Here is a 26257-nt window from a genome sequence, read left to right as displayed (position 1 = left end):
AGAGTGAACGTTGACATTCTATGAATCAGCAAACTAAAATGGACTGGAATGGGTGAATTTAACTCAGATGATCACTATATCTACTACTGTGGGCAGGAATCCCTTAGAAGAAATGGAGTAGCCATCCTAGTCAATAAAAGAGTCCAAAATGCAGTACTTGGATGTAATCTCAAAAGGACAGAATGATCTCTGTTCGTTTCCAAGGCAAACCATTCAATATCACGGTAATCCAAGGCTGTGCGCCAACCTGTAACGGTGAAGAAGCTGAAGTTGAACGGTTCTATGAAGACCTACAAAAACTTTTGGAACTAACAACAAAAAAAGAAGTCCTTTTCATTATAGGGGACTGGAATGCAAAAGTAGGAAGTCAAAACACCTGGAGTAACAGGCAATTTTGGCCTTGGAGTACAGAATGAAGCAGGGCAAACGCTAATCGAGTTCTGCCGAGAGAACGCAATGGTCATAGCAAACACCCTCTTCCAACAACACAAGAGAAGACTACACATGGACATCACCAGATGGTTGACACCAAAATCAGGTTGATTATATTCTTTGCAGCCAAAGAAGGAGAAGCTCTATACAGTCAGCAAAAACAAGACTGGGAGCTGATTGTGGCTCAGATCATGAACTCCTTACTGCCAAATTCATACTCAAATTGAAGAAAGTGGAGAAAACCACCAGACCATTCAGGTATGACCTAAATCAAATCCCTTATGGTTATACAGTGGAAGTGAGAAATAGATTTAAGGGACTAGATCTGATAGACAGAGTGCCTGATGAACTATGGACTGAGGTTTGGGACACTGTACAGGAGACAGGGATCAAGACTATCCCCATGGAAAAGGAATGCAAAAAAGCAAAATGACTGTCTGACGAGGCCTTACAAATAGCTGTGAAAAGAAGAGAAGTGAAAAGCAAAGGAGAAAAGGAAAGATATTCCCATCTGAATGCAGAGTTCCAAAGAATAGCCAGGAGAGATAAGAAAGCCTTCCTCAGTGATCAATGCAAAGAAATAGAGGAAAACAACAGAATGGAAAAGACTAGAGATTCTTCAAGAAAATTAGAGATACCAAGGGAACATTTCAAGCAAAGATGGGCTTGATAAAGGACAGAAATGGTATGGACCTAACAAAAGCAGAAGATATTAAGAAGAGTGGCAAGAATACACAGAAAAACTGTACAAAAAAGACCTTCATGACCCAGATAATCACAATGGTGTGATCACTCACCTAGAGCCAGACATCCTGGAATGTGAAGTCAAGTGGGCTGTAGGAAGCATCACTATGAACAAAGCTAGTGGAGGTGATAGAATTCTAGTTGAGCTATTTCAAATCCTGGAATATGATGCTGTGAAAGTGCTGCACTCAATATGCCAGCAAATTTGGAAAACTCAGCAGTGGCCACAGGACTGGAAAAGGGCAGTTATCATTCCAATCCCAAAGAATGCTCAAACTACTGCACATTGCACTCATCTCACACACTATTAAAGTAATGCTTAAAATTCTCCAAGCCAGGCTTCAGCAATACATGAACCGTGAACTTCCAGATGTTCAAGCTGGTTTTAGAAAAGGCAGAGGAACCAGAAATCAAATTGCCAACATCCGATGGATCATCAAAAAAGCAAGAGTTCCAGAAGAATATCTATTTCTGTTTTATTGACTATCCCAAAGCTGTTGACTGTGTGGATCACAATAAACTGTGGAAAATTCTGAAAGAGATGGGAACACCAGACCACCTGACCTGCTTCTTGAGAAACGTGTATGCAGGTCAGGAAGCAATAGTTAGAACAAGACATGGAACAACAGACTGGCTCCAAACAGGAAAAGAAGTACGTCAAGGCTGTATATTGTCACCCTGCTTATTTAACTTATATGCAGAGTACATCAAAAGAAAGCTATGCTGGTTGAAGCACAAGCTGGAATCAAGATTGCCGGGAGAAATATCAATAACCTCAGATATGCAGATGACATCACCCTTATAGCAGAAAGTGAAGAAGAACTAAAAAGCCTCTTGATGAAAGTGAAAGAGGAGAGTGAAAAAGTTGGCTTAAAGCTCAACATTCAGAAAACTAAGATTATGGCATCTTGTCCCATCACTTCATGGGAAATAGACGGGGAAACAGTGGAAAGTGTCAGACTTTATTTTTTGGGCTCCAAGGTCACTGCAGATGGTGATTGCAACCATGAAATTAAAAGACGCTTACTCCTTGGAAGGAAAGTTATGACCAACCTAGATAGCATATTAAAAAGCAGAGACATTACTTTGCCAACAAAGGTCCATCTAGTCAAGGCTATGGTTTTTCCAGTGGTCATGTGTGGATGTGAGAGTTGGACTGTGAAGAAAGCTGAGCACCGAAAAATTGATGCTTCTGAACTGTGGTGTTGGAGAAGACTCTTGAGAGTCCCTTGGACTGCAAGGAGATCCAACCAGTCCATCCTGAAGGAGAGCAGTCCTGGGTGTTCATTGGAAGGACTGAGACTGAAGCTGAAACTCCAATACTTTGGCCACCTCATGCGAAGAGTTGACTCACTGGAAAAGACGCTGATGCTGGGAGGGACTGGGGGCAGGAGGAGAAGGGGATGACAGAGGATGGGATGGCTGGATGGCATCACCAACTCGATGGACATGAGTTTGAGTAAACTCCGAGAGTTAGTGATGGACAGGGAGGCCTGGCATGCTGTGATTCATGGGGTCACAAAGAGTCGGACTCCACTGAGCAACTGAACTGAACTGAACCATCTGCTTTTCACAATGATGGAAGTAAAGCTAAATGGGTCAAATACCAAAAATACTAGACATGGATGAGGATCCACTCAAATCTGTTCTGGCCTATTTTTCACTTTTGCCTCCAAGTTAGATTTCTTTAAAAAAAAAAAGTTCTTCAACTCTCATCAAGTAAAGTTCATGTCCAGTCTAATATGAGCCATGTAATATGGCAAACCATTGGGAAGAGAAGGACCAAAGTTTGAGTCCAAAGTCTGGCATCACTCACTTTGCATAGATTTAGTCAACATTAAGTTGGAGAGGTCATTCAGAATTTTGAATGGGTAGGAGGAAACTGTTGGAACCAAAGCTGTATCCAAGATCTCCTGATTCATACCTGACACCATGATTTCAGCCACTAGCAGGTGTGGAGACTGTCATGTTATCTTCAAGCTCTCTGCTGCTGGCTAAGACGTCCAATGGTGTGACTCCATTACTCCGATTTGCTCCACTACCTATGGAAGGCCAATAGATACAGCTAATTTACCATCTGTGATTTAAGAAATGTTTGAGTTAATTTATATTCATGGCTGCTTGTTGGCTATGAGTTCAGACTCAGAGTAGGAGGATTCAGAGAAACTCGCAGGATCTAGCTTAGAAAACCTTCCCTGCCACACCACACCCTCTCAGCTTCCCTCCATGTGATTGAGGGTGGGGAGAGCCAGGAAGAAAGACAGGACTCTTAGGTACTGGCATAAATGGTAAAAGTAGAATACCAAAATCCTCATGCACAGAATCAGGTCATTCTCACTGTTTGCCATTATTGAGGACACACTGACCTCCCCAACCTGCCTTCATATATACACTTTCACCAGCCCAGGTTGGGTGCATGAGACAAGTGCTCGGGCCTGGTGGACTGGGAAGACCCAGAGGGATCAGGTGGAGAGGGAGGTGGGAGGGGGGACTGGGATGGGGCATACATGTAAATCCATGGCTAATTCATTTCAATGTATGACAAAAACTACTGTAATGATGTAATTAGCCTCCAACTAATAAAAATAAATGAAAAAAAAAATAAGAATACTTAAAGCAAATTTCAAAAAAAAAAAAAAAATGGGCCAAAGAACTAAACAGACATTTCTCCAAGGAAGACATACAGATGGCAAAACAACACATGAAAAGATGCTCAACATCACTCATTATCAGAGAAATGCAAATCAAAACCACAGTGAGGTACCATTACACTCCAGTTAGGATGGCTGCTATCCAAAAGTCTACAAGCAATAAATGCTGGAGAGGGTGTAGAGAAAAGGGAACCCTCTTACACTGTTGGTGGGAATGCAAATTAGTACAGCCGCTATGGAAAACAGTGTGGAGATTTCTTAAAAAGCTGGAAATAGAACTGCCATATGACCCAGCAATCCCACTTCTGGGCATACACACTGAGGAAACCAGATCTGAAAGAGACACGTGCACCCCAGTGTTCATCGCAGCACTGTTTATAATAGCCAGGACATGGAAGCAACCTAGATGCCCATCAGCAGACGAATGGATAAGGTGGTACATGTACATGTACATGGTACACCATGGAATATTACTCAGCCATTAAAAAGAATTCATTTGAATCAGTTCTAATGAGATGGATGAAACTGGAGCCCATTATACAGAGTGAAGTAAGCCAGAAAGATAAAGACCATTACAGTATACTAACACATATATATGGAATTTAGAAAGATGGTAACGATAACCCTATATGCAAAACAGAAAAAGAGACACAGATGTATAGAACAGACTTGTGGACTCTGGGAGAAGGCGAGGGTGGGATGTTTCAAGAGAACAGCATCGAAACATGTATATTATCTAGGGTGAAACAGATCACCAGCCCAGGTTGGATGCATGAGACAAGTGCTCGGACCTGGTGCACTGGGAAGACCCAGAGGGATCGGGTGGAGAGGGAGGTGGGAGGGGGGACTGGGATGGGGAATACATGTAAAACCATGGCTGATTCTTGTCAATGTATGACAAAAACCACTACAATATTGTAAAGTAATTAGCCTCCAACTAATAAAAAAAAAAAGAATACTGGGTTTTAATATAGCAGAGGACAAGAAGTTCACTGATAGGACTTCAGATTCAACATTGCAACAGGCTCTAAGAAACTACCATCTGTCTAGTTCTGAAATAATATCAAAAGAAGATACACCAAAAGGGCATCTGAAAAGGCTATTAAGCAATCTTTCCCTTTCCAGCTCCATGTCTGTCTGAGGCCAGATTTTCTTCATAGACTCCAACCAAAACAACACAGCAACAGCTTTAACAGAGAGGCAGATGGGAGAATCTGGCTGCCCTCTATTAAGCCAGACATTAAAAATATAAATGTAAAACAATGCCATGCTTCTCACTACATATTTTTGTTTTGAAAAATTGAGATTTCCTTTTCATAAAACATGTTCACATAAAATAGATTACTGTAACTTTAATAGATATTAGATTTGTAGTTTTAATTTCTAATGTCATAGATCTTAACAGATAAAACCCACACAAAAAAACCTTCAGTTTTTCAAACATTTTAAAAGCATAAAAAGGTCGTGAAATCAAAAAGATTGAGAATTGTTATCCTAAAGCAACAATTAATAGATCTGAAAATCCAAAATATCCAGTTCTGGTCCATGGATAAATTAATGTTTGCTGTCAATCTGTCATCTAACATATATCACACTTATTGGATAAATATGAATTTTATAAACACCTAAAATAAAATTTAGGTTCTCTCTTATTAGATGTCTGTCAAGAGATGAATCCAAATACATCTTACTTGTCTAGATGCACATTCAAGGGAAGTAAATTAGAACCTCTGGTTACATGTCATATCAGATCTATTCTTCCTTGAAGTCATGTTTAGTTTTTTAAAATGTGGATCACAAGCCTTATCAGTCTGGATTGACAAGATATACTTGTTTGGTATCCTCAATTTATTTGTTATAAAGGACTTTTCTTTTCATATTAAGACAGTCATGTGGGGGGGAGTTGAATATGACTGCCTTTAAAATAGAGGCCATAAAATTTCTCGACAAAATGTCTTTGAACATTCCCTGAGTTGGTAAAATCCTGGCGTTTATTTCCAAGAGTAAGCTGTGTGTGCATACCTGATCAGTCGTGTCCAATTCTTTGTGACCCCATGGACTGTAGCCCACCAGGCTCCTCTGTCCTTGGGATTTCCCAGGCAAGAATATTGGAGTGGGGTGCCATTTCCTACTCCAGGGGATCTTGTAGACCCAGAGATCGAACCTGGGTCTCTTACATCATAAATGGGGGGCTGAAGCATTGGAAGACTTTGTATGTTATTTATGTTCATTAATTTTACAGTTGAAAGTGAAAGTTCAAATCACTCAGGTGTGTCCAACTCTTTGCGACCCCATGGACTATAGTCCACCAGGCTCCTCTGTCCATGGGATTCTCCAGGCAAGAAGACTGGAGTGGGTTGCCATGCCTTCCTCCTGGGGAATCTTCCAGACCCAGGGACTGAATCCGAGTCTCCTACAGTCCGAATCATCAGGGAAGGGAGGCCAGTTGAATTTAATTTGTAATGAGGAGCCCAAACTCATCAGAGAGAGAGAGGAAAAAAAAAAAGACAGTTGGCATCCCTAAAAGTAAGGGAGCTTTTAATAACACAAAATATTAAAAATGAGCACAAGCGCAGGAATCAATATAGAATAATATTCCTGAGCCAAAGTGAGATAATTCGGCTGCACAGTTTGCCACACTATCTGTCAACATCCATGGCCATAGACAGCCAGACACGTTTTTCCATCTGGAGCTTTCACAAAACCTGCACGACACAGCCGTTGAGCAGTTCCAAACCTCTCTTTGCAAATATGCTCACAGCCTCCATTTTGATGGAAGCAGTGATCTGCTCCTAGCAGGGAGAAGACGTGCATTCACAGATGGGCTTGCAGATGAAAAGGTTGCTGCTGATGCAAACTGCAGCATACAGCTTGGGGGAGAGACACTGTATCTAAGTGGAGTTTATATCAAGAGCTATTTCAGGAGAGTTCCTATAAAGAGCCACTGGTTCTCAGATAAGCTCAGAAAGTTATTACCTTATGAGTATTTATTGAATTTAGCCAGTACTTTTGTTCGAGAAGCTATTTGGGAAGATAGGAATCCTATTTCCTGACTCATCATCCAGTCAAACTGACAAAGGGTGATTCAGAAAGAAGAGTTACAATGGAAACTAAGTGGCCTTTCCATTTTGCTTTACCTACTGCTGGCTGAAGCTTACTCACTGGCATTCTCAGCAGGTGGGGAGAGGCCCAATGTAGGTAGAAGCTTCCACTGCCGGTTTCTAAACTGCTCCCCCACCATCGCTGCTCCTGGACTTTGCGCCTTTAACCTGAGTCTTTGAAAAGGAGCAAGTAAGTAAACACTAATTAGAAGAAAACATGAGCTTGAAGGAATAAAGCCCAAATTCATTACTAGATTGTCTTAGTTTAAACAAAATTCAAGTCTCAGGAAATCTTAACATCTACCCAAATCAGTGAGAATTGCCACACCCACCTCCCTGCCCTGCCATCAAGCAATTTAAACAGTTGCAGATGCCAAAGAAAGACCAGTGTACCTGGTTTTGCCAGTGGATGAACTACAACCAGAGATGAGGGCTTCAGCATGCTGCCTCGGCGATATACACTATTTTTGCCAGTCCTCTTGTTCATCCTTGTTATCGATGGCATAGTCCAATCAGAAAACCACACGTGATTCTCAAACACAGACACAGCAAATGGGTGACCTGGGAGCAGTCAAATCCATCACAGACATCTTGTTTTTATCATAAGTATTTTTCAAAGGACAAAGAATACCCAATTTCTACACTAAATCAATTCTTTAATAAGCTACTAAGCAATGTAATGAGCCACCTACATCAAGGAGAACCCACGCGATGAGGAAATCTGTTAGAAGGGGAGCCTGGTGGTATGAAGTCCTAGCAAAGCCTCTTGTCACTCAGCATTCAGAAAGTGAGAGAATGTGGGTGATTGACATAAAACCACCCAGGAGACCCGGGCAGGAATATTTCCGTGTTCAGTGATTCTATCACTATTTTTAGACTAAACAACTTGACTGTGTAAGTTATTTTCCTCCTCTTAGTCATAGGTTCCTTGTCTTTTTTTTTTTCCAGAATTTTTTTTACCTGATTTACATAATGATCAGTAGTGATTTAGAACTGGCACTCCTTTTAATAAAGAAGAAGTTGCTCTTGGGACTATATATCTGCCTACCCTGTGAAAATACATTCTTCTTAAGCTAAGTTAGTACCAATTGGAAGCCAACTTTCCCTTTGCAATATTGTGAGAAGTATTTTGACTCTTAACTGGAGCTGAAATGGGAAGATATGGTTTACAAAAAGTAATATAAAGTAATAAGGCATTTTTATTTTCTTTTTAAAAAAAATTTTAGGTTCCTTGTCTTTTGAATGGCAATAATAAGTAGTAGACTAAATTCACAGGTTTTTGTAAAAGTTTTTTAAAATCTAAGGTAACTGAATAACAGTCTCCTCAAATTCCCATCTCCAGCACATTTCCAGGCATTAAACCCCTACCTCCTTCCTACTCTAGGACCTTGTTCTGTCAATTATCCCTTTCATTTATTCACTCTCTTCATCTCTCCAGCTTCTTTCCTTTAGCTGATTAATATCTCCAGGTCTCTTCTATCTTAATTCCCTCATCCCTTTGACGTCTCTTCTTTTCGTCTCTCTCCTACCCTTTGCAGCCAAGTTCTTTGGAAGTCATTTATTATCTGCTGCTTCCATATTCATGGCTCTAATCAACCCGCAAGCGGGCTCTTCCCATCTTACCTCAACTAAACCCACCTCTCCATGCCACTGAAACTGCTCTGATAAAATATTCCAGTGTTTAGTAAGCTGGGAGATGTTTTAATATACTATCTCGGGTGGTTAGAGGCCTGAGGACCCCTCAGGGGTTAGGCTAAGGACCCCAAAGTTTGGAAGCTTTTTATCACTGCACATATAGTCACATTTCCCAAGCCAGTCATCTTTGCAAATGAGCAATGGATTTGGTGGACTGGGATGAATGTCTCCCTCTAGTGGCAGCAAACTCAAATGCTTTGTCCCGGTGAAATGAGTCTCCGCCCATCATTATTGATGGGGGCCCTTAAGATTCATTTTGATATCTAGCCTTTGCTCCAAATTAAAGCCATTAATGCAGGAAGGGAACTTTTTACATAACTTTTGTTTTGTTTTGCTTACTGAGATAAACAAAATACCTAACACAAAATTTACCCTCTAAGCCTAAGACTTAACCCACAGTTTCTGTAGGGTAAAACACATTCACATTGCTGAACAACCAATTTCCAGAATTTGCTTTTATCTTGTAAAACTGAAGATCTATGCTCATTAGACAACTTCTCAGTCCCTGCCCGGCCAGTCCTTTGCAAACCCTATGTTACTTTCTGTTTCTGTAAGTGTGACTATCCTATTCAATAAATTCCTTGCTGCTGCTGCTGCTAAGTCACTTCAGTCGTGTCTGACTCTGTGCGACCCCATAGACGGCAGCCCACCATGCTCCCCCGTCCCTGGGATTCTCCAGGCAAGAACACTGGAGTGGGGTGCCATTTCCTTCTCCAATGCATGAAAGTGAGAAGTGAAAGTGAGGTCCCTCAGTCGTGTCCAACTCTTCGCGACCCCATGGACTGCAGCCCACCAGGCTCCTCCGTCCATGGGATTTTCCAGACAAGAGCACTGGAGTGGGTTGTCAGTGCCTTCTCTAAATAAATACCTTAAGTTAAGTCAAATCATACAGTATTTGTCTTTTGTAACTGGCTTATTTCATTTAGCCAAATGTCCTCAAGGAAATGGCAACCCACTCCAGCCTTCTTGCCTGGAAAATCCCATGGGCAGAGGAGCCTGGCAGGCTATGGTCCATGGGGTTGCAAGAGATGGACACGACTTAGCAAATAAACAACCTCAAGGTTTATCTATATTGTAGTATGTGTCAGAATTAGCTATAGTTTTTTCATCACAAACCCCAAACTAGATATAATCATGCCCATATTTATTGTCTACAGGAGAGCCACGATTGTGTGTTAAATTAAGAATGAATTCCTTCAATCCTTAAATGAAAAGCCCTGAATTGGTCGTTGAGATGTTACCATTTTTTTACCGGCAGGTGGCACTATAATGATGAGAATGGTTATTTAGATATTTTCATACCAAATTATTTGTATTTGTGAATGTATTTAATAGGGAGTTGCATTGGTCATAGATTAGAGCAATGCAAATTATTTATAAAATATCTGCTATACTTTTTGGCTTAGAACATGGTGTCTTTACATTCTAGTTAGGAATTTTCAAATCCCTTTATACATCAAAGCTATAGTTTTACTTTTATTTGGGAGATTCATTTTTTAAAAATGTGCGTCCCCTTACTAGAATCGGTGACTTCACAGGAACCATATTGTACCCTCCACTGTATCTCTACTTCCTACAAGCTTCTATAAATATCTGTTGGGTGCATGGATGATAAAGCCTATGACTACATACATGTGAAGTATGTCCATTTTTAAGAAGCTTGGAAGTAGGTAGAATTTTAAGTTATATTTATCTTGATCTGCTTAATGTATAATACAAATCTAGAAATTCATTATCAAAGGGCAAAATTAAAACCTTATACAAATTATTAGTTTTGTTAGCTTTTTCCTAGAAGAGAGAGACCATGTTTTCTCACCTTCTCAACCAACCAGTTTCTAAATTCCTGAAGCATCTTTAACATCTCCCTGGCCTTTATTCTGACATCCAATCTGTTACTAAATCTACTTTTCATTCACAGTATTGTTTTTTTTTTTTAATACTCTAATCCTCCATTCTATTTTTAAATGGCAATGTTCTAGTTCAGGCTTCTATTAACTGTTGACTGAACAACTGTTGTAACCTCCTAACTCACTCCTTTCTCTCCAAATTCCAATCCAACCCTTGTACTGTTACCTAAGTGGCTATCTTTATATACCAATTTTATCAGATACAGTTCCTGCTCAAGAATTATGCAAAGGCTCTCCAGTACATTCCGAATGAATTTCAGTTAATGTATTCTGGTAGGACTAACATACAAAGATCAAATTTTGCAGCCTTATTTCAAATGATAATGTTTTATCAGCATTTATTTACCGCATGGTCCAGTTCAAATACTGTCAAAATGAATCCCCCACCGTTACATCATCTCATAACCATCTGTACTTGTAACAGACAGTATAATCTACAGTGTTTCAAAACTATTTATGAAAATACATGACACCCTATGCAAAAGCTGAAAATATAATAGAAGGGAAAATTTATTAATCTTTGCACAGAATGGCTAAAGGGAATGTTATCACTTGTGAAAATGACATTTTATAAAACATAGGAAATGATAACAACTGAAGAAGTTCTTTAAAAAGTTTTAAAGTGTTTAATATTTTCATTCTGCTTTTAAGAAATCTTGGCAAAGAGAAATGATAATGCAGCACTGTTTTTTTAATCTAATATTCCAATGTTAAAATAATCTTCATAGTTTATAAGCCCCTGGAGAAACCTGTTAGCCTGTTTGTTTCTATTCCTTTCTCACCATGTGTTTAAAGGTACGTGTGTGGGAATGGGGGTGGTGAGTGTATGTGAGTGTGTGTGTGGGTGTTAACACTCATCAACACTCAATCAAGTTAAAGAAATCACCCATTTCAAAGCCTTACCAGGGCTTCCTTGGTGGCTCAGTGGTAAAGAATCCACCTGTAATGCAGAAGTCACAGGAAACACAGGTTCGATCCCTGGGTCAGAAAAATCCCCTGGAGGAGGGCATGGGAACCCACTCCAGTATTCTTGCCTGGAGAATCCCATGAACAGAGGAGCCTGGAGGGTTACAGTCCATGGGGATGCAGAGTCAGATACAACTGAAGTGACTTAGCATGCATGCATGCATACTGGCAAAAATATAATCAAAGCCTTATGTACTTCCTTCTGGGCAAGTCTTTGACATTTTGAAACATCCAGATTGGACATTTCTATCACAGACTGCTTGGCATCACACCAATACAACTTGTCAGTGAAGTAATCAATTGCTATTCCACTGGGCCACACCAGATCCAAGCTAGCTATAATCAGTCGGATACTGCCTTGAAGAGAAGAACTTTCAATTCATGGATTAATTCCCATATCAGTCCAGAATAATCTCCTTTAATCAAGAAAACATATAACAAGTAAAATTTGCAAGGAAAAAAAATTCTTTTACTCTTTTATTATTAAAAACATCAATGTAAATCGCTTTAGGATAAACTAAAGTGGTACACCAAGGAATACAGAAAACAGCACTGTATGCTGGACAAATAATTTTCAAAATCAAAAATTATCTTCTCTATGTACAACAACTCGGACAGAAAATGCTGAATTTAAGCTCTGATCATTAGATAAAGAGGAATTATTAGGTTTTAAAAATGTAGTATATTATACATTACAAATATACAAATATATCAAAAGTTTTTGAGTGCATATTCTTATTAGTATTTTACACTGCAAAAGACAACGGAATCTTGCTAGTCTGTCCCTTGGCTATACATACGTAAAATTCACTGGTTATGCAAAGTTACAACATAAAGGGAAGTGCATATTTATCTATTATCCAGTTTTATATGATAAACTTGGTTAACTTGGTCAGTTTTAAGTTCTGTGAGTCAGGTGCTGAGAGTTTTTTGAGTTCAATATCTTTTCATTGTTCTAGTCACATGGCTAGCTCCAAATTAATGATATATTTTCCATCAGTTTATTATTTCCCATAGACCATCATAACATTCTCATTGTAGATAAAATAGTGTTGGTTTTTATCTTCAGTTTTTAACTATGAAGGATTGTTTATTCTCTCAATTCTCTAAACATAAACCAAGATTTGTCACCAATTCACAATTAACAACTAGAGCCTTCTAATCTTTCACAATTTCTCTTTCCTCTTCTCTAAATCTAGGTTCGACCTATCACTGCAACTCATGATTTTTCTAAAGAGAATTCATAAGCCATGCAATCCAAATACCACCCTCTTAGGGAACAGTATAGTTTTTAAAGAATGCACAGTGTAGTGGGCTTATGCCACATTGATCAATGAATCACAACCCATTTCTTTCAAAAAGAAATTGAATTTGCTTAAAATGAAGGGTTTTCTAAACAATAAAATTTTATACAAGTAAATCAAAAGACATTAAAAGGAGGGGGAAGTCATGCTAGCCATATAATTTCCAAACATTTGAACAAATCTCATGGGTTTTCCTGGTTTCTGATTCTACTGATTACCTGAGATCTTAAGACAAATTTTGGACACTACCACATCAAACATGAAGTGTTCTATGATCTCTGCAAAAAGGGCCCAATTTTCACAATTACTTACTTGGCCTTTGGATGAACAGCAATTCCTCGTGGCTGAGAGACATGTCCTCCTTCATGATTATTTCATGATACTTTGCATTTCAATCACTCCCTTCAATGAAAGATTTCCTAAAATGCATGTAGTATAAAGGGACTTGTTACACCAACTTTACTTTTTAAACAAAAATACTGACTTTCTCTGTTGCTTATTGAAGAGCAAAATAGGCATTCTAAACCACCCTGTCACACGTGTGCACAGGCACGTATACATCTTCACACACATCAGGAGCAACACGCTCATAGTCTGTTTTGTTTTGTTTTTTTTAAACACAATGTTTTAATTAGTTTCTCAACATTTAACCCAAGTAATTAAAATGCGCAGTGAAAGGTAAGGTAAGAGGGGCTATGTCAGTGGCCAGACAGGGTTAAAGCCAGGATGTGTAAATAAATACCACCATTCCTTTCTCTTCACAACTTCCCAGCTCCTGCTGACACCAGTAAGGGCCAGAGGAACCACCAGCCTCTGGCCACAGGTCACAGGGAGCTGGACAGCAGACCTCTCAGGGCCACAGAGTCAGCCAACACAGAACGGGAAGGGGAGCGGTATATTGACTTTAATTTTCTTCCGTGTGATTCTAAGACAAATGGGAGAATCGATATATTATTTGCTACCCTTCACATTAAAAAATGATAACAACTCTTTGGAATCTGGCTGGGGAGAAAACTGTCATTTTCTAAGTTTTTCCATTTGCCAAACAAGTCTTTATTATCATATAAATATTTACGAAGCACCTAATGTGTGTCAGGGATTGCCCTAAGCATTGGAGACACAGTAATATACAAACCCCAGCTCTGTCCTTAAAGAGCTTAAAGATCCACAGAAGAGTGAGGGGGAGGGAGAGGGCCAGGAGGGAGGGCAGGAGAGAGGAGAGAGAGGAAGAGGGAATCATATACGGAATGTGTAAGAATGCAACTGACACAGAGGGAAGTAAGTCAGAAAGAGAAAAACAAATATCATACACTGCCTAGTCACTCAGTTGTGTCTGACTCTTTGCGACCCCATGGACTGCAGCACGCCAGGCTCCTCTGCTCATGGGGATTCTCCAGGCAAGAATACTGGAGTGGGTTGCCATTCCCTTCTTCAGGGGATCTTTCCAATCCAGGGATCAAACCCAAGTCTCCCGCACTGCAGGCAGATTCTTTACCATCTGAGCCAGCAAGGAAGCCCAAATATTGTATATTAATGCATATATATGGAAACTAGAAAGATGGTACTGATGAATCTGTATGCAGGGAAAGAACAGAGACCCAGACATAGAGAACAGGCTTGTGGACAAAGAGGGGGCAGGAGAGGGCGGATCACATCAAGACAGTGACTTTGCCACGAATACATGTAATTCAGTTCAGTTCAGTCGCTCGGTCATGTCTGACTCTCTGTGACCCCATGGACTGCAGCACGCCAGGCCTCCCTGTCCATCACCAACTCCCAGAGTCCACCCAAACCCATGTCCATTGAGTCGGTGATGCCATCCAACCATCTCACCCTCTGTCGTCCCCTTCTCCTCCTGCCCTCAGTCTTTCCCAGCATCAGGGTCTTTTCCAATGAGTCAGCTCTTCGCATCAGGTGGCCAAAGTATTGGAGTTTCAGCTTCAACATCGTTAACATGTGTAAAATAGACAGCTAGTGGGATGTCTCTATATAGCAGAGGGAGCTCTGCCTGGTGCCCCGTGACAACCTAGAAGGGTGGGGTGGGGTAGGCGGTGGGAGGGAGTCTCAAGAGGGAGGGGACATGTGTACATGTATGGCTGATTCATGCTGCTTTGTGGCAGAAACCAATGCAACATTGTAAAGCAATTATTCTACAACTAAAAATAAAACAAGCAAACAAAAAGAATGCAACTGGCAGATTCAGGGCCATGGCTTGGAGTGCACCATGAACCCCAGCAGCTCCCCGGGAACAGGCAGGATCACAAACAGAGAGGATAAAAAAGAACCTCCTTTCCCTTCAATGTGAGGCCTGCTTGCCCAGTTTCCCCACTGCAACCTAGAAAGTACAGCTGTATTTCATTCAATAAACATCTGGAAAGGCCTAGCCCTTGTTCTTCCAGGCAGTGTGCGCACAACAGACCTGCCCAGAAATACAGGGCAGGACCATTCCCTCCTCCCTGTCCTACAGAACAAACACTAACGAGGTCTTCTCTAGGTGGCTAGCTCAAGTGCCCTTTCTAGACAGGGGAAAGGGGCTTGATTTCTTCTTCCTCACATGCCATATGCAGGAGGGAGACAACGTAACACTGGCTCAGGGCCTGGGCTGGGGCAAGCACACTTTGCAAACTACCAACTTGGGGCAGTGGATAATTGGAAATTATTTGCACTGCAGTGCCACTTTATTCCTAGATGAAGGGGTTGTAGCAAGGGTACTGCTAGGCAGAAGGCATTTTTGAACTCAATGTGTCAACTTCAGTCAGTCACAGCTGTCACTGGGCTTGTGCCCTTGGTAGGAGGCAAGGAATTCTGAAGCCACTTGCTTGTGACCAGAGGAGATACAACTGTCAGTTCTGATCTCGTTGTTATATCATCTCTAAATTCTCACTGTTGTGAGCGGGAGTGGGGGGATGAGAGTTGATACAGATGTAAGCTCCTGACTCTGGAGCTGTCTCAGGCAGGGCAGCTGGCATTTGCTCTCAGAGCTCCCCAAGGGGGTCACCCAAAACACACTTCTGCTTGATTTAGCCAGAAAGCACGTCTTGAACGCCAGTGTGGGTCATGAGAAAGCAAAGGCAAGGACGAATATTTAGGTTCACATGAGTTCAAGCATAACCCTCAATCGTGTGGAACATCTTTCTTTTTAGGGTCATTATCTAATTGGTCTCAATGCCACCACTGGGATCCGCTAAACCAAAGGTCGCTAACCTTTAGGATCTACTGCCTGATGATCTGGGGCAGAGCTGATCTAATAGTAACAGAAATAAAGTGCAGAATAAATACAATGTACTTGACTCATTCCAAAAGCATCCTCCCACCCCTGGTCCATGGAAAAATTGTCTTCCACGAAACTGGTCCTTGGTACCAAAAAGGTTGGGGACACTGACCTAAATTCACCCTGTTTCCAGGGCAAAAGCTGTCTATCCAGAACTCTAGAAGAGTGATTTTCTTACCTTATAGTGGTTTTCGTCACCTCAAAGGGATGAGCAAATGGATACTTTGTTTTCTTCCTGATTCTTTTTACTAAGGATCTGACTTTAGGAGTCGGGACCCCTTATCACTAAATAATAACGTTGCCAGGGGAATTGCCAACTTCCTTCCTTCCTACAGTTAGATGTTAGTATGAATCTGTCTTCTCCTAAGCCAATATAAACCATAAGCATCCATTCTGCTTTTTTTTTTTTTTACTTGGTTAAGAGTTACTATATAATCTAATATCACAAGCCAGGAATCCCAGTTATTTAAATCAAATTTCTAGCTAATATCAAGGTTTTCAAACTATAAACCTCTCATTTCCAGACAAATTAAAGGTTTTCTCTTAGCAGCTGCCTTTAGAGGGAAGAGGACTTGAGAAGGGCTTGTTATTACTCAAGTCAATGAACTAGGGAATTTGAGGTCTGACACTCCAGGATAGGGTGGTGCTTGTCTATCTCCTGGAGGCACCGCCTTGGCAGTGGGTACCACACCACTATTAATCAAACGCGTAAAATTAGAGGTGCCATGCGAATGTGAGAAATGTGAGGAGACCCAGCATCCTTGGAGAGTCCAAAAGTGGCTGACATCTGCTGTCCTGATCAGCGTTTCTGAGAACAGCAGTGTACAAGCTCTATCATTATGCACAGGTAACATTTTAAATGTCCTTTTAAGTAGGTTCAAAACAGAGAAGACCATTATTATGATTTTTATCACTATTACAACTGAAGTAGATTTTCACTTGTTATATGACTCTGGGTGAGCACATTTAATCAACCCTGGTTGTTGGAGGCAGCACATACCTATGATTATTAAAAACATAAGTTTTGGAAACGGTCGCCCTTGAGTTCAAATTCCAGATCCAATATTTGCTGGCTGCTTGACCTTGGGAAAGTTGTTTTACCTCTTTGATTCTCGTTTTTTTTTTTTTTAATTTTTAAGCTGTGGATATGAAAATTTACCTTTTGGGGTGTCAATATGGATACAAAGCTCTTAGTGCAGTATCTGGTGTATTTCAGTTATTCAATAAATGAATAAATACAAAAGGAATAAAGAAATGGGATGAAGATATGGCTAAATGAATAAGCAAATAAATGAACGAATGACTTAATTAAAATATACTTGGTCTGGACAGAGAAATACTGTATTATTCATAACTGAGCACCACATCATACATCTGGCTCATTTTTAAAAGCCCGTTTGTTTCCCATGGGTTATCCAGGCCAAAAGAGGTTTTCTGGGACATAGAAGCCTGCCCTGAAGCATTTAAACGCACTCCCTGGGACTTCTTCCTTTGCGTTGGGACCCCTGATTTCAGAGGTGAAATCCCAGCTCACTCTCTCTTTTACTTTAACGTGATTGCAGAGGTGCCAGAGGTTTGAGTTGGCCACCAGGTCGCCCCATAGCTTTAAGATCCTCTGAGACAGTGTCCCAGAGCCCAGAGTCTCTAAGCCTCTCCCGGGAGGTACTGTGATTGGCTGTTTCTCACTCAGAAGCAGGAGGTGGGCTCTCATTAGCAAACAGAAGATGCAGCCACCTCTTTCCTCTCCCTCCTCCCCACCCCAACTGTTCCTGGGGCTCACACAGGACACATGCACACACACACACACTGACACACACACTCACACACATACACACACACAGGACACACACACACACACACATACACACACAGGACACACACACAGGACACACACACATACACACACATACAGACACACACAGGACACACACACACACTCACACACACACATACACACACACAGGACACACACACACACACTCACACAGACACACACACACATATACACACACACACACACAGGACACACACATACACACACACATACACACACAGGATACACGCACACACACACTGACACACACACAGGACACACACACACACACACACACACACAGGACACACACACACACACATACACACACATACACACACAGGACACACACACACATACACACACATGGACACACACACACATACAGACACACACAGGACACACACACACACATACACACACGCTCACACACACATGGACACACACACATACACACACACTCACACACACATGGACACACACACATACACATACATACAGACACACACAGGACACACACACACACTCACACACACGGACACACACACATACACATACATACAGACACACACAGGACACACACACACTCACACACACATGGACACACACTCACACACACACACACTCACACACACACACACATACACACACACATGGACACACACATGGGACACACACACACAGGACACACACTCACACACACATACACACACATGGACACACACACATACACACACATACACACACAGGACACACACACACACACATGGACACACATGGACACACTCACACACACACACAGGACACACACACACATGGACACACACACACATACAGACACACACAGGACACACACACACTCACACACACAGGACACACACACACATACACACACACTCACACACACATGGACACACACACACAGGACACACACAGGACACACACACACTCACACACACATGGACACACACACTCACACACACATACACACACATACACACACACAGGACACACACAGGACACACACACACACTCACACACACATGGACACACACACAGGACACACACAGGACACACACACACACACAGGACACACACACACACACTCAAGTGCAGCAGTGCTTCCTGCTGCCCCAAGAGCAGTGTGCCCAGAGGGCAGACACACCACAGCTTCTCTCTGGTCCTGCTGTCTCCCTGCAAAGAGAAAACACACCATCTCTCCCCCCTGAAGAGGACTTTCCTCACAACCCCAGCGTGAAGCACTTGCTCCCTCCTTCACGCTCATTTAAAAGAGCCAACATGTGGGTTCCAGCAAGACTTGTCATTTGAATGTTGTACAACTTTGAATAAATCACTTAGCCCTTATGAGCTTTAGTTTCCATCCCCTCCCAACCTGTAAAATGAAGGGGAAGTTGATGGCGGAAGCCCCTTCCAGAGCCCCCTCTGGGAGCACCCACCTTCATTTGGCAATTATTTATGCATGGCCTTACGCCCTTTTTTGTACTGAGATTCAGACCAAGTGTTTGCATGAGTTTTCCTGTGTATATGCACTTTGTCTCCCTGGCTACACTACGCTGACCAGAAACATGGAGCTCCCCATGCTCCTGGGTATTTTCCATGCCACCTGGGTAACAGCTGACCCACAGCAGAGCCTCAGAAAAAGCGTGCGGGTTGTATCCAGACAGGCTTTGCGTTTCTGATGTCAACAGCCTGAACTGCAAAAACACACGCTGCTTTCTTGGTCCTCTATTCACCCTTAATGAAAGATACAATCTTGATGAAAGGAGGAAGGTCCTGCTTGGTGGTGGGGAGGTGGGAGGGACTGTGGACAGCACTGGGGGCATCTTCCTCTGATGCCAGTCAGGGGATCAGCAATATCTCCCTGTTTTCCAAGTGAAGGATGAGGCCAACTGTATTACATGTCCCACCACTCCCATCCCATGTGACTTAACGAAAGAGGACACACACCCTCTGTCTGTCCAGTTGAGTTTACAAGCCAATCCAGTCAACAGCAAGACCTTCTGGTAAACCTACTTCTTCCTCAAGAAGTCTTTCTCGCTGGGAACCATCCATTTTAGCTCTTTCTATCCACTTCAGGACTGTATGGGCAAAGTATATCTACAGAAAAGAACACAGGCATATAGTCTGATTTGTTTAAAAACTAAATGTGGAATATATACAAACAGGATTAGTAAATCTTTGTATCATACAGTATAATCATTCAGAGCTTGGCTTTGGAGACAGACGCACCTGGAACTGAACTCTCTCTCTGCCGCTTCCCAGATGTGTATAAACTTAAGCAAATTACTCAATGTCTCAGAAGCTCAGCTTCCTTACTGGCAAAATGGGAATAATGCTATCAAGTGCATTAATTATACACACACACACACACACACACACACACACACACATATATATCCTTAGCCTTGTGCCTGGCACATATTTCTATTGCAGGCAATTTGCTCATCTCTGATCACTGGTCGATAACAAAGCCATCATATTTAAACTCTAATGGCTTCAACAGCCTGAAAGGGAACAAAGATGAGCAGTTTAATGGGGGCTGTAAGCTGAGCTTTATCTTCCACTGCTTCATCCACAGGACTCCACTTCACTGCAAGTCAGGGCACACAGCTTCATCTCCCTGCTTGGCATTTATTTGTTGCATCACCTTGGTTAAATCATTTTACTTATTTATATATTTTTAAAATTGAACTATAGCTGATGTATGATATTATATGTTACAGCTATATAATATAGTGATTCACCATTTTTAAAGTTTATGTTCCACTTATAGTTATTATAAAATATTGGCTATATCCCCTATGTTGTACAGTATATTCTGTAGCTTATTTTACATGCTACATAATAGTTTAAACCTCTTAATCCCCTTCCCCTATATTGCCCGTCCCTGCTTCCCTCTCCCTAGTGATAATCACTAGTTTGTTGTTTTATATCTGTGAGCTTGCTTCTTCTTTGTTATTTTCACTAGTTTGTTTTATTTTTTTAGATTCCACATATAAGTTATATCATATAGTATTTTTCTTCCTCTGTCTGGCTTATTTTACTTAGCATCATACCCTCCATATCCATCCATGTTGCTGCAAATGGCAAATTTTCATTTTTATGGCTTATTAGTATTACATTGTTTTATTTATTTATACCACATCTTTATTCATTCATCTGTTGGTGGATACCTATTTGCTTCCATATCTTGGCAATTGTAAATAATGCTGCAATGAATATTGGGGTGCATATATCTTTTTGAATCAGTGTTTTTGTTTTTTTCTGATATATACCCAGGAGTGGAATTGCTGGGTTATATTGCTGGGTTTATTTTTAGTTTATTGAGAACTCTCCATACTGTTTTCCACAGTGGTTGTACCAACTTACATCCCCAATAAGAGTGTGCATGGTTCATTTAAGTCATTTAATCTCAATTTTCTCAACTATGAAAATGACAAAATCAGACAAGATATTTGCTAAAGTTCCTTTCATCTCTAACAATATATAATTTCATTTTAAATAATCAATTTCATTCAACAGAACATACCCTGCAAGTACAAAGTTCCTTTTCAGTTTAGTATGCAGACTATCAAACAGGTACGAGAATAAAAAATTGCTATGAGTGGCTGACAATTTAATGATAGCATATGTATAATATTAACTGTGAGTACATATATGTACATAAACTCATCATCAATAATGAGAATATTCATAAAATAATTAAATAATGAGCTATCATCTTTCTGGATAAAATAGAAAATGTTCTATTCCACATTTCAAAAATGGGTACTTCTTATATTAAAAAATAATTCTAGTGCTCTAATTCACCAGCTTAAGTGTGTACATGTATCATCTGGGGAATCTTGTTAAAATGCAGATTCTGATTCAGTGGTCAGGGGTGGAGCCTGAGAATCTGCAGTTCTAAAAAGCTCCAGGTCATGTTAAGGTCACTGGTCCAAGGACCACAGTTTGAGATGCAAGAAGATGGGATCATTGACCAAAGAAATGAAAAAACATGCATAAGTCATATGATTTAGAGATCATTTTAGGTTTTCTTGTTCACCTCATTGTAAAAATTACTGATTGTGTGGAAAAAAAATAATTTGGTAATAAGTGAATCTTGAACTGATTCTATGAATTTTTTTCCTGTTAATATAATTCTTCTATGGAGTTACATAGATTCAGTTCATAGAAAAGAAATAATTATTTGCTAGTGTTAAATCACAATACTTCTATTTGCAAAAATAGTTATATTTGGCTACCAACCCATATCGATTAAACACAGAATCAATTTATTTCACTCTGTCTCTTTAGGCCATTTACTAGAATGCTTTAAATCAGAAAAAAACAGAAGCACGAAGTTTAACAATTCTAGGAACAAAAGACCATCTAGTAATAACTAAATCATTATGGAGGGAGGTTAATAACTGTATAACTTCATCATTATTGGGTGATTAACTTTCAAAAAAACACTATAACATGTCATTTCAAGCACATTCTAATCTAGCACAAAGATAACTAAGAAATTAAAGACCAAACAGCTGATTGGGTTGATAATTTAGAAATTCTAATGTTTATACAAAAACATTTCATGTGAAATTATGTAAATAACATCCTAGATTGCCATTCACACATGGACTACAGGACTTACGTTTTTGATTTTCATAATCAGGAGGTCACCAAATTCCTTCCCTGATGTGTGTTAGTGACTCAATCATATCTGACTCTTTGTGACCCCATGGACTGTAGCCTGCCAGGCTCCTCTGTCCATGGAATTCTCCAGGCAAGAATACTGGAGTGGGTAGCCATTCCCTTCTACAGTGGATCTTCCCAACCCAGGGATAGAACCTGGACCTCCTGCATTGAAGGCAGATTCTTTGCCATCTGAGCCGCCAGGAAAGCCCTCCTTCCCTTAAGGCCATGTACTAAATGCAAATTAGTAATCCATACTTACTATGCTGTATCCCAACCTCCTACTTCTCCCAAAACATAAATAAATCAAAACCTATTTATGGCACTCCTCTGGTGTGTATGGTACTGTGCTAGCTTCCCATTCTCGCCTCCAAAGAGGAAGCTAAACCTCAGATTCTGTTTAAATCATCCCCAAAGCTGAATCATAGTAAGGACCAGGGTTGGTTGCTTGTTTAGTTGCCAAGTCATGTCTGACTCTTGCGACCCCATGGACTATAGCCTGCCAGGCTCCTGTGCCCATGGGATTCTCCAGGCAAGAATACTGGACTGGGTTCCTTCTCCTGGGCAGATTCCCAACCCAGGAATCAAACCTGGGTCTCCTGCATTGCAGGGAGATCCTTTACCAACTGAGCTACACAGTTTATGGTAACAGAATCACCCTTCAAATTTTCTCAAGTGATTTTCAATGACCATTTAAATTTTTCTTTGCCTAATCATTCCAAGCTTTGTAGCAGATTTTCAAGTAGCCCAAGTAATCTTTTATGATAAAAATCCTCTATTCTGTCCTTAAAACACAGCCACATCTGTTCAAGTAGCAAAATCATACCTTATTTTCCACAGGGTCATGATCAAGGGCAAAAACCATTCCTATTTGTTGGTGGAGCAGGGTTCCATAATCTGTTCCATCAAAATGCATGTATCAAGGGCAAAAACCATTCCTATTTGTTGGTGGAGCAGGGTTCCATAATCTGTTCCATCAAAATGCATGTATCAAGGGCAAAAACCATTCCTATTTGTTGGTGGAGCAGGGTTCCATAATCTGTTCCATCAAAATGCATGTATCTAATATCTTGAGAATTGGCAAACAGCAAAAACGGTGGTGGTCCTAATAACCAAATTTGAATATGGCAACATTTAAAATAAGCCTTGGAACCCACAAGGCACTTCGGACTCCTCCCATTTATTGCGCCTCTTCCTTAACTCCTGAAGTACTTGTTTTCTTCATTTCCCACCAGCATTGAGGTACCTTAAGGCAGGCAAAAAGACTGCCTTTTCCATGAGTTGACATATGGTCAGAATTTTATCACTGGATTCCTCCCTGCCTATGTGTCTGCTTTTCAAATGCAAATTACTTCTAGAAAGACACACAGTATTAAGTAACAAATATCTCAGCTAAATGATTAAAGTCTTATGCTGTAATCTCCTTGATTCACACATATTGAAACATTAATATTATCATATTGTATTGATTCATGTCCAAGTAAATTCCCTTCTCTAGACTGGACACTTTTTAAATGGAGGTAACACTGAGTGAGTTAATAACAAGACCCTTCATAATTTCAGAGCTCAGATTACGCTATATTAACTGAGAAGTTAAGACTATTGGAGTCTGAGTAAGGCAAACTCTGCAGGTTCATCATTTATGTTACCCCAAATTACAGGCATAATGACCCTCAGGAGAGATTATGTCAATTTGGGATAAATCCAGGATTTCCAAGGCTATTGAAGGACATGAGGGGTGTAATATTAGAAGATGAAAAAATAGCTGGACCACACAACTTCATATTTAATTTTGTCATGGAAAGGACAGGATTTGTCAAAGTATTATGATTATTACATTTACTGGAGAGATGAAAATCAAATCAATCAACAAATATTTATTAAATGCCTCTTAACTATAAAGCATTTTAAGACTGTTCTTATTCTGGTTATGACTTTCATATATACTGCAATGCCATACTTGATGTTACAGCAAACCTTTGCTTAATGTTAATTAACTTCAAAATGTTTCTCAAACACATAATTATTTTTTATGCAATAATAACTTATGTTATTTATACTTATGTGATCTGTTTTCAATTTCCAAAAATAAAAAAAAAAAGCAGAAGCCAAGAGCAATTTAACACTTTCTAAACTAAATGGCGTTTTTCACATAAGCTTCTCGCAGAGACACACTTTTGAATGTTCACAGCACTAACCTGAAGGTCTACGGCTCTTTTTGTCCAGCTGTAGGTCATACCCAGGAAGGCAGCCACATTTCCAGGATACTGGGCTGAGAGGGGTGCAGAGCTGGCTACATCCACTGCTATCAGGGGATGAACAGCCCACAAAAAGCAACTCCTTGGTAATGATGCTGTGTCACTCAAGAATAACCAATTTTTCCTCTAAATAGTGAGGTGAACCAAATATACACTGATTTTTAAGACCATTTCCATTGTAACAGTCATTCATACTGTTACAATCAAGTTTATTTTTCAGAGATTAGGAGGAAAATGTCACTGTACTCTATTTCCCTAAAACCTGACATTGTGAATGTTAAACCTTCACATCCCAGTGACCCTTGCCTTCTTGATCTATCACTGAGTTTGTGAACAAGTACTCTGGTAGCTGGCTGGAATAAGTAGTATGTTTTGATGAGTTTGGCAGCTGGTCTAATTCTTTTGGCATGTATGCCAAGTCGCTGCAGTCATGTCCGACTCTTTGAAACTATATAGACTGTAGCCTGCCAGGCTCCACTGTCCATGGGGTTCTCCAGGCAAGAATACTGATTAACACATTTTTTCCTCCTTCACATTTTTGGACTCTTTACTTCTTTTGCCCTTTTTGTTTAAAAAAAGTTACACGTAACTCATCTGCTAACTTTGAGTTATAATCTTCGCTCTGCATACTTAAGTTTCTGTGAAGAAGAAAGTAGGGAGATAGTCCTAGGTACACACAACAGGCAAAGCACTCCATATCCACCATCTTGTTTAATGCTGGCCACAAATCCAGAAGCAGGTATCATTAACCTCTACAGATGAGCAAACGGAGACCAAAAGAAGGCAAGAACTAGTCCAGAACAGTACTGCTAGTATCTGATAACACTGCCTCAGAGCTGTCTAGCATCAAAGCTCTGGCTTATAGCTACTACACTATGCTCTCTAAACACAAGAAACAGAAATCTTAGTTAATTCATATGTTAATCCATTATGTAAAGATATTTCAATGTATAATGTTGGGAAATCTGTTTTCCTTTGTCAGTAGTTTTGATTTTTAGGTGTCAGTCAGAAAATAAATGTTTTCAAACAAACAAGAGGCAAACAAGCTTACCACTGCATGTTTTTCCATCTGTGTCAAGCACTGAGCCTTTAGGACAGAAACGTATGGGACCGTCTGATGTCAGAACACAGTCATGACTGCATTCAGACACATTGCTTGGGCAGGAAATTAACTCTAATGAATGAAAAATAAGGTCAAAATTAATGTTAAATCAGATTTATGGAAATTTGGTAAAATCAGTTGCTAACAAAAAAATGATCTCCTGAAAATAATAAGTTAAATAAAGACTGAACATTTATGAGTTGCTATGGTAATGGAGATATAAAAATAAAGAAAAAATCCCAAATCTAAAGCAAATTAATGAAAGACTTCTGATTTTGGAAAAATGACTCGTTTCCTCCAAGTTTCTCTTCTGTCAAA

The 26257-nt window shown here is 40.3% G+C and overlaps 1 protein-coding gene across 1 annotated transcript in view; it reads right to left on the bottom strand.

Annotated features, from left to right (window-relative positions):
* The window catches only part of EGF (epidermal growth factor), a 96477-nt gene that overhangs the window by 23970 nt on the left and 46250 nt on the right, over positions 1-26257 (bottom strand). Inside the window, 15 exon segments of the mRNA XM_070452276.1 lie at positions 3101-3141; positions 3143-3218; positions 6456-6482; positions 6485-6619; positions 7322-7489; positions 8563-8566; positions 11693-11912; positions 13113-13153; positions 13156-13219; positions 19853-19878; positions 19880-20002; positions 23406-23451; positions 23591-23684; positions 24778-24916; positions 25881-26011. Of these exon segments, the coding sequence (XP_070308377.1) occupies positions 3101-3141; positions 3143-3218; positions 6456-6482; positions 6485-6619; positions 7322-7489; positions 8563-8566; positions 11693-11912; positions 13113-13153; positions 13156-13219; positions 19853-19878; positions 19880-20002; positions 23406-23451; positions 23591-23684; positions 24778-24916; positions 25881-26011 (1335 nt within the window).

Source organism: Odocoileus virginianus, chromosome 21 (assembly GCF_023699985.2).
Source record: "Odocoileus virginianus isolate 20LAN1187 ecotype Illinois chromosome 21, Ovbor_1.2, whole genome shotgun sequence".
Classification (NCBI taxonomy): Eukaryota; Metazoa; Chordata; class Mammalia; order Artiodactyla; family Cervidae; genus Odocoileus; species Odocoileus virginianus.
The sequence above is the reverse complement of the archived record's forward strand: the minus strand, read 5'-3'. Positions and strand labels throughout refer to the sequence as shown.